The sequence below is a fragment of the Amphiura filiformis genome, unplaced genomic scaffold, assembly GCF_039555335.1.
Source record: "Amphiura filiformis unplaced genomic scaffold, Afil_fr2py scaffold_49, whole genome shotgun sequence".
NCBI lineage: Eukaryota > Metazoa > Echinodermata > Ophiuroidea > Amphilepidida > Amphiuridae > Amphiura > Amphiura filiformis.
Genome location: NW_027305513.1, coordinates 463,255 through 475,058, shown reverse-complemented (window position 1 = coordinate 475,058; position 11,804 = coordinate 463,255). Strand labels below are relative to the sequence as shown.

The following is an 11,804-nucleotide window of genomic DNA, read 5'->3' as shown; positions in this document are numbered from 1 at the left end:
AGACTCCAAAAGGAATATAAAACAAAGAACTCTACTCACAAAACAATATCAAACAACAGTTTATGCGTATAGAGACTGTAGAGGGCGTGAATGTGAGTGAGGCACAAAATCTTTCCCCTAAAATGACGGCCTCAAGCAATATAAAACAAAAGAAATCCACTCGTGAAAATTTTGGCATATTGAAGCTAAACTGGTGAAATATGGTGCAGAAGTGGAATAAATGCGAGCATGTTTTGGAACCGGAATAACAATTTCAGACCTCCACTGGTGGGGACGATGCCTTCAGCAAAAGAAGAGTTAAATATTTCAGTCATGAGACCGCTCAACTCATACGTTAACTCCCTTATGATCTTAGTGGGATGCAGTCAGGGCCAAAAGATTTGGACCCCTTAACTTTCTCCAGCTCATGATAGACCTCCCAGGGATTCAAGGGAGGAAAGCAGGGAGAGCAGATGTGTCAAGCGGCTGAACATGACTAGAAACAACAAATTTTGTGTTGATTGCATTGGCCATGGCTTTGTGATCACTCTCATCAATGTCTTTTGCATTATTTAGTTCACTATTGTTGGTATTAAGCATTGTCAATATGCGATTTATACCATTAAATACGAAGGTCCTCAGCCTGAAGTTTGCGGACCTTCTCGGCGTAGTATGACACATTGGCCTTATCCAATATCAGTTGCTCTAATAACCTGATTCCTCAGCTTGGGTCACTGAGTAGACTTAGCTGTAAAAGAATAGTGGCACTGGCGACATCCGGGCTCAGTTGTGGAGGATGGTCACATATGGTGTTTTTGATGAAAGCTAAATTAATACGATATATGCGTAAATATGTCAATACAATAGATTGGTCTTAAAATAATACTTGTTGTATATGCTTGGATCTGTAATTAATTTGCTCAAATTCCATAATGGCGCCTGGATTAATTTAGCTTTCATCAGAAGCACTCTCTGCCTCGTTTACGTGTAAGCCTAGTATTGGTTCAGTGGTTCTTGAGATAACTCTTGATATTTTGAGAAAATATCTCCAAACTTGGGACTTCTTATGTTGAAGCCTATGGCTAGCATGCAGAGCATTAAGGTTGGCACGCCAATTCACCCATTCTATCAGACTATTCCACATATTCTGCAAGCCATACCGTTTATTCTGGTATTTATCTGCAATACAGTCATGTACGGAATCATTATTAAGAAAATTCACAAACGAGTTTCGCGTTTTGCCAACAAGATGCAAGAAAGAAACCGGCGGGCTCAAGTCGCACGACTTCTAATCATCAACGGAGTTGCGTTTTTCTTCCTCGGAGACGTATTTTGTCCTTCACGTACGCCACTATGTGTTGCGACCGACGAATTGAAACTGCCAGGGTTTACCTCCTACGATAAAGGACGGGAACCTTTCCATTTAAACACAGAAAAAAGTGCACGACGTTACAACCAGCATGGCAAAATAATGATCAAATCATTATCCTGTCATTACATATTGGTATTTTGTTATCATGAACGTGCTTAACAAAAATACACACGATCATTAATTCACAAAAATAACATCTTCTCTGCACTGTGCTAAGGTAATGTTTTCTTTCTTGCGTGCTCACAAGTACAAAGATTTGCCATAATATCAACCATTAGTGTCAATCCGTCTTAATGTGGGAGGGACAATCGGCCTGAATTGTCAAAAAGTGACTGAAAAGAACCAAAAATAGGTCATTTTGCCGAAAGGTAGGGGGACACGCCCCCCTTCGGTCCTTCCCCCTTCCCTGATTGACGGCCATGATAATATCAACAACATGAAAACTGTTTTCTTTCTTTTTTACATGCAGGGGGTGTCACGGACAGTAAGCCTATATGTTTAAGATTATCCTTGGCTTATTACCAAAGTTCAATGAAAGATTGTAATGCAAATCATAGTTTCGGCTTCATCTAGAATAAAAATTCCTTTAAAAAAGGAATGGGGCGCCCAATGTGAGCTGGACGGGATATGATGATCATGATATGATGAGAAATGCTTCATGGAATAAAGCTTTCGTGTCAATTTGCGATTATGTGGGGTGGGAGTTCTGTTTTGGGGACCTATTGTAGTGAGGATATTGCTTTGGATTTGAATTTCGTTATGCAGGGCCTAGGGTATATATGATGGATAGTATAGAAGACACAAATAAGTAAGCTTCCCCCTAGTCATCTATACACTCATTCTTGTCACACGACGAATTTCGACAAAGTCATGTAAACGTAATTTCGTTTTTCACCCGACCTCCGTCCAGAAACAATCCTGAAATGTTGCAAACCTGGGGTCGGCGCACTCATGCCAGTTTATCCTAAGGTATACTCTGCTGTCTTTTGTAGCCAACACCCGGGGGGCACTCAACTTAAATTTTGGTAGGGGTGTGCGGCGCGGAGCCGAACTTTGGGAACTAAGAACTGATTTTCGGGCAAAATAGGGGCTTGAAGAACTGAAATTAGGGCCAAATTATAGGTTGTTTAGCTAAAAATTTCTAAATTATTTCCAAATTTGAGCTTAAAGAGCTACAATTGTCAGAGTTTGAGGCTCAAAGAACTGGAGGAGATCCAAATGTGGGGCTTAAGGAACTGCCGGAGAGCCTGAAAAAGGGACCCTTGACCGCCGCACATACCCGTACCACCTTAACATGTGAGTGCCCCACCCCCCCGGGAGCCAACGCTGTGGCTAAGAGAGGCTAGGAAATACTAATACAAAAAATCATACCCTCCTTTCATATCAAACAATTCCAAGAAATTGACAGGCCTGTTAAATCAAGGGTAAGATTGATCGTTATTCTTCATGAAACGGGCACAGCCCATTTTTATGTTATTAATTCTGCTAAAAATTAATTAATAAATAACAAAATTACGTCATAATTATGACTTTAAATCGGCCATAGAACTCTATTTTAAACGGACAAAATAGCCATTGGGGTTTCTGTCACTTTACCTTGCTAGGAACCCTTCCCAGCAGTTAGGCATATAACAATAAATATTATTTCATTCAGCATTTTGGGTAAACACTAACAAAATGACGTAGGCCTAAATCGTACATTTATTGCTTTAAACTGCCCAGCAACGGTGAACCACGAGTCAAAAGTCGCCTAATTGGGCTACCATATCGCGGGGTTGGCAACTCTGGTTGTCTGGTTGCAAATACACTTCTGACCTTCAACACAGTCATGTCTTTCGAATTTATTCCTTTCTCTGCTGACGAGAATTGAAATTCGTTAATTAATGTTTTTTATCAGAGATAGTCACCACAAAGATACTGAGCTGTGGTCAAGCACATAAACCAATTAGTGATTTCATGATTGGTCAGTGGTTGTTTTGTTTGGTTTAAGGACACACCACTCTTCGCCATACATACATTCTCCCAGCCACATTTCCCTAACATAATATGAAATTTAAAAAAATAAATGAAATTTATTTTGTCAGAGGCGCCGGCGGGGTTCGAACCCACGCTGCACTCAGCCGCTATAATGTACTCCTATACGATATTAACATAACACCAGCGCCTTAGACCGCTCGACTATCAGGCTTGATGGTGTCATAATGAAAATTTTAAAATATAATCGCAACTTCATTACTTCAACATACCAAGTGACAAGCAAAGACAGAAAACGTACCATATTTTGGAATTTTATTTGTTTAAAAACATTAATGTGTATTAATAGCCCGGATTAATAGCGCTCAATTGTTGATAACTACGTGTTATAAATGAGGCTATACACGCACAATAGTCGGGACAATAGTATATCGATTTTGATTCACACGTGCGCTACGAACTCGCCGTATACATAGATTATCAATGTGGCGTGGCCTACCATTTTCTTGTAGCTTCTTTTATACACGTCGATGTTTTCATCAATTATACAATTAACCCACATTAGACCCATAATTTTATTTCAGGAAATAAAAGATTAGATTACCATAAAAACGAAACAGTAATCATTTGTTGGGTCTAATGTCATTTATACATGGAATTTTCAACGTTTTTTCTATCGCCATTCTCGCTCAATTAGAAAAATATTTTGGCGTATATAAAATTGAAATAAAATTCTCTGCCCCTCAAACGAAATCAAATGTGCCACAATTGGGTATCACGAATCGTTATATATGATGTGCAGTTAATATTCATATTTTCTTTTATACAGAGGATGCTTCAGTTTTGACAGGAAAAATATTTTCTTGAAAACCCTCTCACTCGGTTATTTTAAAAAGGTAACCACGCTTCCCTATAATGTGCAATAAGTTAGCATTAAAATTTTTCTTATTCTAACAGCAAGCGTTTCTAGAATGCATTATGGCGAAATGTGGTGTAGTTTAAGGATTAGGTGTGCAAAGGTGACGGCCTTGTTGCTATTGCAATCACTATGGACCACAATGGCCTCATTCCAATGGCATATTATCAATAACCTCAATTAAACAATCATAGTACAAAATTTGACCTTAAGTTGCAGAGTATGAGTTTTTGTACTCACATTTTCAAAGGTCATTCAATGAATGCACAAATGTATTGGGGTTAAAGAACTGTGCCCTGATAGATGAGCATATTGTAGATTCTTCACACTGTAAACAACTAGTTCATGTGCAAACATGTTCAAAACATACATAATTAGAATGGTCTAATGTCACCGTCTATCGGGGTCTAAGAGGCGGTAAACTGGTTTAAACCATACCTGACCATACAAAGATCACGGTTTATTTGGTGATTTTATAAGTCCATTAATGTTGTATTTCAAACAAAGAATATACGCACAACATTTTATCCCGTGCATATCAGAAAACAATAATAAAATAAAATCCAAGCATATTGTGGTTTTATTTCTAAGCTGGGCATACTTTTAAGCAAAACAGTTACGAAGTAAATCTAGCGAGACCGAAATTAGAAGCTTTTGCAAAGTCAAGCCTAATAATGGGGCCGCCGCCGTAGCGGGCGCCCCAAAAATAAATTTTAATTGAAATTGCCATTGACTTTTTTTCCATTTGGATTCACGGTATCAAAATAAATTATTGTTTATATAGCTCATTCAATTGATAGCGAGCGCGAATAATTATAAGTTCAGGTTTATTTGTTAGGTGTATTAATTAGAATTACAGTTGATAACAAAGCAGCCTATGTATTGTTACTTGCTCTCCTATAATTTATGTTGGGGTTTGACAAGTCACGGTAATGCCGCGGTTGACTAGTGGTACGAGCTCAGCTCAGACTCGTTATTGGAAGGTTGCGGGTTCAAACCCCGGCGTGGTGCTATCGTGTTGTGCCATTAGACATGGCTCTTAACCTCTAAAGTGCCCCCCCAACAAGGTAGGGGAGTCTGGCCCAAACGCCAACGAGAAAGAGACGGGCATTTTCGGCTTCGCTCCGGCATGACTTTATCTTTTATGGAAAGTCAACTTCAGTATTCTGAGGTATTATCTCACCAAGATCTTGCAAACCAAAGAAGTCGGTAGACTGTCCCACAGTCTCGGCTCTGTCTCTAGACTCTTAGGTTATCCTTACTTTTATTATCAGTCTGCAACGATACCATGCTTAAAAGAAGTTCCCATCCAAATCATTTCACATGAACTTACCCTAAACTATAGACGAAATTTTGGTACATTTTCGATGACGTCTTTAATGAACGACAATCCGTTCGTTAGAAAGAAGGGGTATAAAAATGTTCGATACGTTTGTTAAAAAACCAGTTCACTGATAGCCAGAATGGAGTCATGTGACTCTATAAGTGGAGTAAACTAGTTCTGACTCTCCAATGGAGTCACCTGATTATCACAGGAGAGTCAGTTGACCCAACATGTGGGGTCAATTGACTCTACATCCAGAGTCGTCGACGGAGTCAAGAAATTTATGACTCTTCAAGGGAGTCAGACTCTATAATTGCTTGGCTCTTGACACCATGGAATGTATATTCTCCCATTCCAAGAGGATGGTGGTCAAGCCAAATTTTCTTCATCGTGTCGTCTGACAATCGCCAATGGCGTGAAACTCAGAGTAAAGTTTTCTATTCCGGTAGGTCTATACTTTGAATTTTTATCTTGATGTACATCTATGTGTATCAGTATTTTGTCTTTTTTCGGACAGTCGGAGTGACCCTGTAATGGAGTCAGAATGACTCTATTAATGGAGTCTGGGTTACTCTAGGAGCAGATTCCAGCCAATACACGACTCTATGTCTAAAATGACTCTATATTGGGAGTCAAATGACTCTTGTGTAGAGTCATCAACAGTGGCTCTTCAGCGGAGTCAAGAAATTTATGACTCTTCGAGGGAGTCAAATGACTCCCAATATGGAGTCATTTTAGACATAGAGTCGCAGAGTGGCTGGACTCTACTTTTAGAGTCACCTAGATTCCAGTTTGGCTTTCAGTGTTATATAGCGGTCAAAACTAATATTGTATTAAATATTTTCGATAACATGGTCGATATTTCAGCATTCCAAATATCTGAAGGGCATGATATGAAGTAAAATAAGCATCAGGTTTGATGAGTCTGTATAATTTGAATACAATAAGAAAATTAATATGCACCAGTATATAGGCATTATACACTATGAGAAGGGTCTAAAAAGGTGAGAAAATCATAGAAATACGGGCTGGAATTGTAAACATTTCACACTTATTGTTTTAGGGAGGGAGGGGTCAGGCTCATAACCAACGGACCAACGTTTATGGCACGTCATCGAATTTTTGGTAGTTTCCTAACACATACAACTACACAGCAATTTAGATGCGATCAATAGCGCATATATCATAAGGAAACGGCATTAATACTCCTGCTACTTTGGGCTGGATATTCACACTTTGTATTCCCGCTGGTTTCTTGAAGGTGTATCGATGCATGAGATGGGTGAAGAAGATGAAGAGTTCCATACGGGCCAAGTGCTCTCCTAAGCATGCACGCTTACCTGGATTGGAAAGAGGAAGAAGAGGAGGAGGAGGAGGAAGAAGTGAAAGAGGCAGAAGAAAAAGAAGAAGTTGGAGGAGGAGGAGGAGGAGAAGAAGAAGAAGAAGAAGAAGAAGAAGAAGAAGAAGAAGAAGAAGAAGAAGAAGAAGAAGAAGAAGAAGAAGAAGAAGAAGAAGAAGAAGAAGAAGAAGAAGAAGAAGAAGAAGAAGAAGAAGAAGAAGAAGAAGCAAAAGAAAAAGAAGGAGGAAGAGGAGGAGTAAGAGACGAAGAAGAGGAAGAGGAGAGAAAGAGGAAAAGGCAGAAGAATAAGCGGCAGGAGGAGGAGATTAAGAAGAAGGTGGAGGAGGAGGAGGAGGAGGAGGAGGAGGAGGAGAAAGTGGTGGAAGATGAGGAGGAGAAGAAGGAGTAAAAAACAAAATCCATTAACAATGGCTCAATTCATGCAAAATGCTAGTGCTGCATGCGCTACCATGATATCAGATGAAAGAGGGTTAAACATGTTAAATTAAGCCATCTTACTGTTGCAATGATTGTTTTGTGCATTCTTGGGGTAAAGTCTAAATTTTGGATCTCATTTACTCATCCTTATTAAGGTTTATGGCACGTATTTTCTTATCTCTTAAGGTTTAGGTGTAGCTAGAGGTAACGCTTGACATACACCGAATAAAAAATCATCACTTTTTTCATTCAATGAATGATAGAAATTTAAAAAAACACCTCTATTCTCCAAAATTGTTGTTTTTTCACCAAATCTGCGTATATTCTTTGACTGATAATTCCCTAATAATAGTGTAAACACATTGCTATGGTAATCCTGTTACATCACTACTTCTACGGCGAATTTCGACTGAATTCTGAGAAAAAAATGTACACTGCGTCTGCGATTCATACAAGCTTGATACAAAATTTCAAAAGTGAGCCTAATTCATACCTGATCCGAAGACCATATTTTCCTGAATCTTTATGACTTGTCCTCTCTCGTCTAGGAATCGCTCGGGTTTGAAGTCATCTGGGTCCTGCCAGATAGAGGTATCCCGTGAAACACTGTACAAACTGGCTTGCACATAGCAGCCTTTGGGAATAGTAAAGCCCTGGAAATCGGATAAATCTTCATCGGTATATCGCGGGAGACCCATAAATGAGATACTTGCAAGTCGTTGGACTTCGTGGATAACGGCTACTGTGTAAGGCAAGTTAGGTTTGTCAGACAATTTGGGTAAGCGATCTCGTCCCACAACTGAGTCAATTTCTTCATACACCCGTTTTTGTACATCAGGATACTTCAGCATGTATAATAAAGCCCAACGTAAGGTGGTTGAAGTTGTTTCCGTCCCAGCACCGAAGAAATCGTGAACCCCAGCAAGCAGTTCTATATCGCTGAATTGTGTGGGCGTTCCTTGCTCTTTCTTCGTCTGCATATCATTTAAATATACATCAATGTAATCTCGCATGTTTTCGCTATCAAGAGTTTCGCGATGAGTATTTACGATAGCCTGTAGTTGCCGACGAAATGATATGATCGAAGGGAATGACCCCTTAGGCATAAAGGGGATCGTGGTCATGTATCTAGTAAGTTTTGGCGCAAGTGCTAGAAAGAGATTAAAAACATTGTGGTTCATAATTTCTTCAAATGAATGCAATAAATGTTTGAATTCAGGATCGTTATATTCAAACCGCTTTCCAAAGACAACAGAACAGATGATATTAGAAACAGCATTGCTGAGAAGGTGTGTTGGATCAAAAGGTTTGCCTTGTGTTAAGGTCATTTCTTTCATGAGGTATTCAGTCTCTGTAGCAATTTGATCTTCAAAGCTCCTTTTTCCTACACCGAATGACCTGAAAACCGTTAAGGCAAACTTGCGATGTTCTTTCCACACCTCACCCGTTGACATTACCATACCTGAAACAGAATTGGAAACTCATTTTATAATCACTCACAATTTGTTTCTTCTTTTAACCCTTGTTTACGGATTAACGTATCCACTTAACCCCTTCCGGCCCTCCCCTTCGCAGTCGTTATAAGTTAGCAGTCAAGTTAGCTCAATCGTTAAGGCGGTCGACTATGGTGCGAGAGGTTGCGGGTTCGAACCCTGGCGGTGCCTATAGTATGCTCTCGTGGAAAATTGAATTAGCTTGAAACTCCCCTGGACAAGGAACTTACTGCTAATTGTCTCGTTGTAACCCGTACGAAACTCGGGGAGCTGATCCTGGTTGCGATGGTTATTTGTGGAATGTCTAGGGTGTACGCTCTTGAAGCAGCAAAGTCCCTGATTTGTTGTTAAATGGTTTATGGAATGATGTGTGGCCGTAGTGGTCAGCGACAAAAGTGTGCTGAGGCTTGTGGATTAACGTCTAGGCGCTGTGCCTGTGCGTAGCGCACTATAAATCACTGCTTTGTTTGTTTTATTTTGTTTTTTTATAAAGCAACAGAGAGATTTGACAACTTTAGTTATCATGTTTATCGAGCCAGAGTCGGTATCAGCGACAGAATAAAACCTACTAATGTTATTGAGCTCTGAACATATTTCTAAAAAGCAAAACCTCCTTTGACAGTTTTGTTTTACACATGTTCAAAGGTTTCACTGCCCAACGACGCTCTTATTTTGCACGGAACAGTGGACAAATGAGGCACTCGTGACCACGGATCGTGACTCGACTACTCGTGCAAGCAATGAGCATATCTTTTATTTACACCATGAGTGAAATCCTCGATATCCGTTCTTAGTATAGATTGTACATTTAATTTACCTGAGCCATTCATGACGTCCACAGGATTGTCCTTAAAAGAAAAATGTGGCCGTTGGGCGATCTTTGGATTCGTAAATGTTTCATTAGCGGCCTTATACCCACTGGCGAGTATTACATGTTTTCCGAATGGCAATGGTATGCTACACACTGGTCCATAAATCTCATATAGACGCACAAATACATCATTTACATTTCCCATTTTTAAATTCATAAACGCAAGTTGTGGTAAGCAGCCGACGAGTGGCCAGGCCATAGGACCTGGAGGGAGATTTGGGACTCGTTTGCGATAACTACGTACAATCCATGACACTAACAGAAAGACCAACAGCCCTAGAAGTACTGTACGCAGCTCCAAAACCACAGCCATGTCGCTTAGCAAGCTCGCCATTTTGGTGACTAATTTGCACTTGACGTTGACCTTGACCTTGACCTAGCCTTCGATCAGTTCGATGTTTACTACGCATGGTCAGATAATTGTATAGTCACTACTCGGTAATTTTCTCCCTGGTACATGTACTGTCACCATTACAAAAAAAATTGAAATATTTATTTATATAAATACAGATATTATTACATTTTTCACCCGAAGATCATCATTGCGTGAAACACTTTGTTGTGAAATGTAATAAAATCTGTGTTACCATTTATTGGTATTGAGCACTGATAGCCGTCTCTGATACATACCGGGGTATACTTCTTAATATTTATTTCATGATATTAATTTATTTATTTACTTATTTATTTATTTATTTATTTATTTATTTATTTATTTATTTATTTATTTATTTATTTATTTATTTATTTATTTATTATTGAGATTGTATTTATGTATGTGTGTATGTATTTATGTATTCATTCGTTCATTCGTTCATTCGATCGTTCGTTCGTTCATGCATTCATTGCTTTATTGATTGATTTATTTATCATCCGTGGCAAGATTTCGATCACATAAATTTCCACTTTTTGTGGCAATTTGTGCACAATTTTGTTGATTTTAACCCCATGAATTTCCCTTTGACTGATATTATCAGTAGATAGCTCTTCATCCATACTGATATCAGCAGTAGATAGCTACTTCATCCATACCGATATCATAGCTACTTCATCCATACTGTCATCATCATTTTTAGCTACTTCATCCACACTGATATCATCAGTAGATAGCTATTTCGTCCATATTGATATCATCAGTAGATAGCTACTTCATCCATACTGATATCATCAGTAGATAGCTACTTCATCCATACTGATATCAGCAGTAGATAGCTACTTCGTCCATATTGATATCATCAGTAGATAGCTTCTTCATACATACTGATATCATCAGTAGATAGCTACTTTGTCCATACTGATATCATCAGTAGATAGCTACTTCATCCATAGTGATATCATCAGCTAGTAGACAGCTACCCAGCAAACACAAAAACGTTTTTTGGTTTAGATAAAAACGTTTTAATAACATTAAAATGTCGGGTTATATAAAGGTCATGATAACGTTTTAAAACGTTTTGTATGAAAACACACTACAACAATATTTTTAAATGTGTTCAAAAAATGTTATTGTAAACTATTTTTGCAAACATTTTTGCCAAATATTGTGTCAATACTTTTATAACATCATGTTAAAATATTTGAACCCAGCAAACACAGAAATGTTCTTAAAATGTTTTTTCAAAACCTTTTAATAACATTTAAATGTCGGGTTATATAAAGGTCATGAAAACGTTTTTAAAACGTTATTGAAAATATTTTGGGCAAACATTTTCGCAAAATATTTTTCAACCCCAAAATAACCTTTTGTTTAGAATGTTTTGTATCAAGTTTTCAAGAATGTTTTGGAATGTTATTAAAACGTTTTGTTTGCTGAGCAGTAGATTATCAAAAAATGTTTTTTAAGGTTATGAAAACGTTTTATACTCTTAATATAGGCCTACCCTTTATATAACCCGACATTTAAACGTTTTCTGACAACCTTTTATAACCTTTTGCGAATGATGTCGAAAACGTTTTGTGTTTGCTGGGTACTTCATCCATACTGATATCAGCAGTAGATAGCTACTTTATCCATTCTGATATCATCAGTAGATACCTACATCATCCCTACTGATATCATCAGTAGATACCTACATCATCCCTACTGATATCATCAGTA

General features: G+C 38.4%; 1 protein-coding gene across 1 annotated transcript; it reads right to left on the bottom strand.

Moving 5' to 3' along the window:
• Positions 1–3,668: 3,668 nt before the first annotated feature.
• On the bottom strand, positions 3,669–10,059 carry LOC140144325 (cytochrome P450 2J4-like). Its single transcript, XM_072166149.1, has 3 exons — positions 9,653–10,059; positions 7,836–8,804; positions 3,669–6,905 (listed from the first exon to the last, which is right to left on the bottom strand). The coding sequence occupies exons 1-3, from the start codon at positions 10,038–10,040 to the stop codon at positions 6,724–6,726; spliced, it is 1,539 nt and encodes a 512-aa protein (XP_072022250.1). The 5' UTR covers positions 10,041–10,059; the 3' UTR covers positions 3,669–6,723.
• Positions 10,060–11,804: the final 1,745 nt, after the last annotated feature.

Excerpts from the sequence above, each read along its gene's own strand:
- LOC140144325 (XM_072166149.1), bottom strand. The coding sequence starts at position 10,040 with ATGGCGAGCTTGCTAAGCGACATGGCTGTGGTTTTGGAGCTGCGTACA. Across the intron at positions 8,805-9,652 it reads GGACGTCATGAATGGCTCAG|GTATGGTAATGTCAACGGGT; the intron begins GTAAATTAAATG and ends ATTCTGTTTCAG. Across the intron at positions 6,906-7,835 it reads AAATATGGTCTTCGGATCAG|GTAAGCGTGCATGCTTAGGA; the intron begins GTATGAATTAGG and ends TTTCCAATCCAG.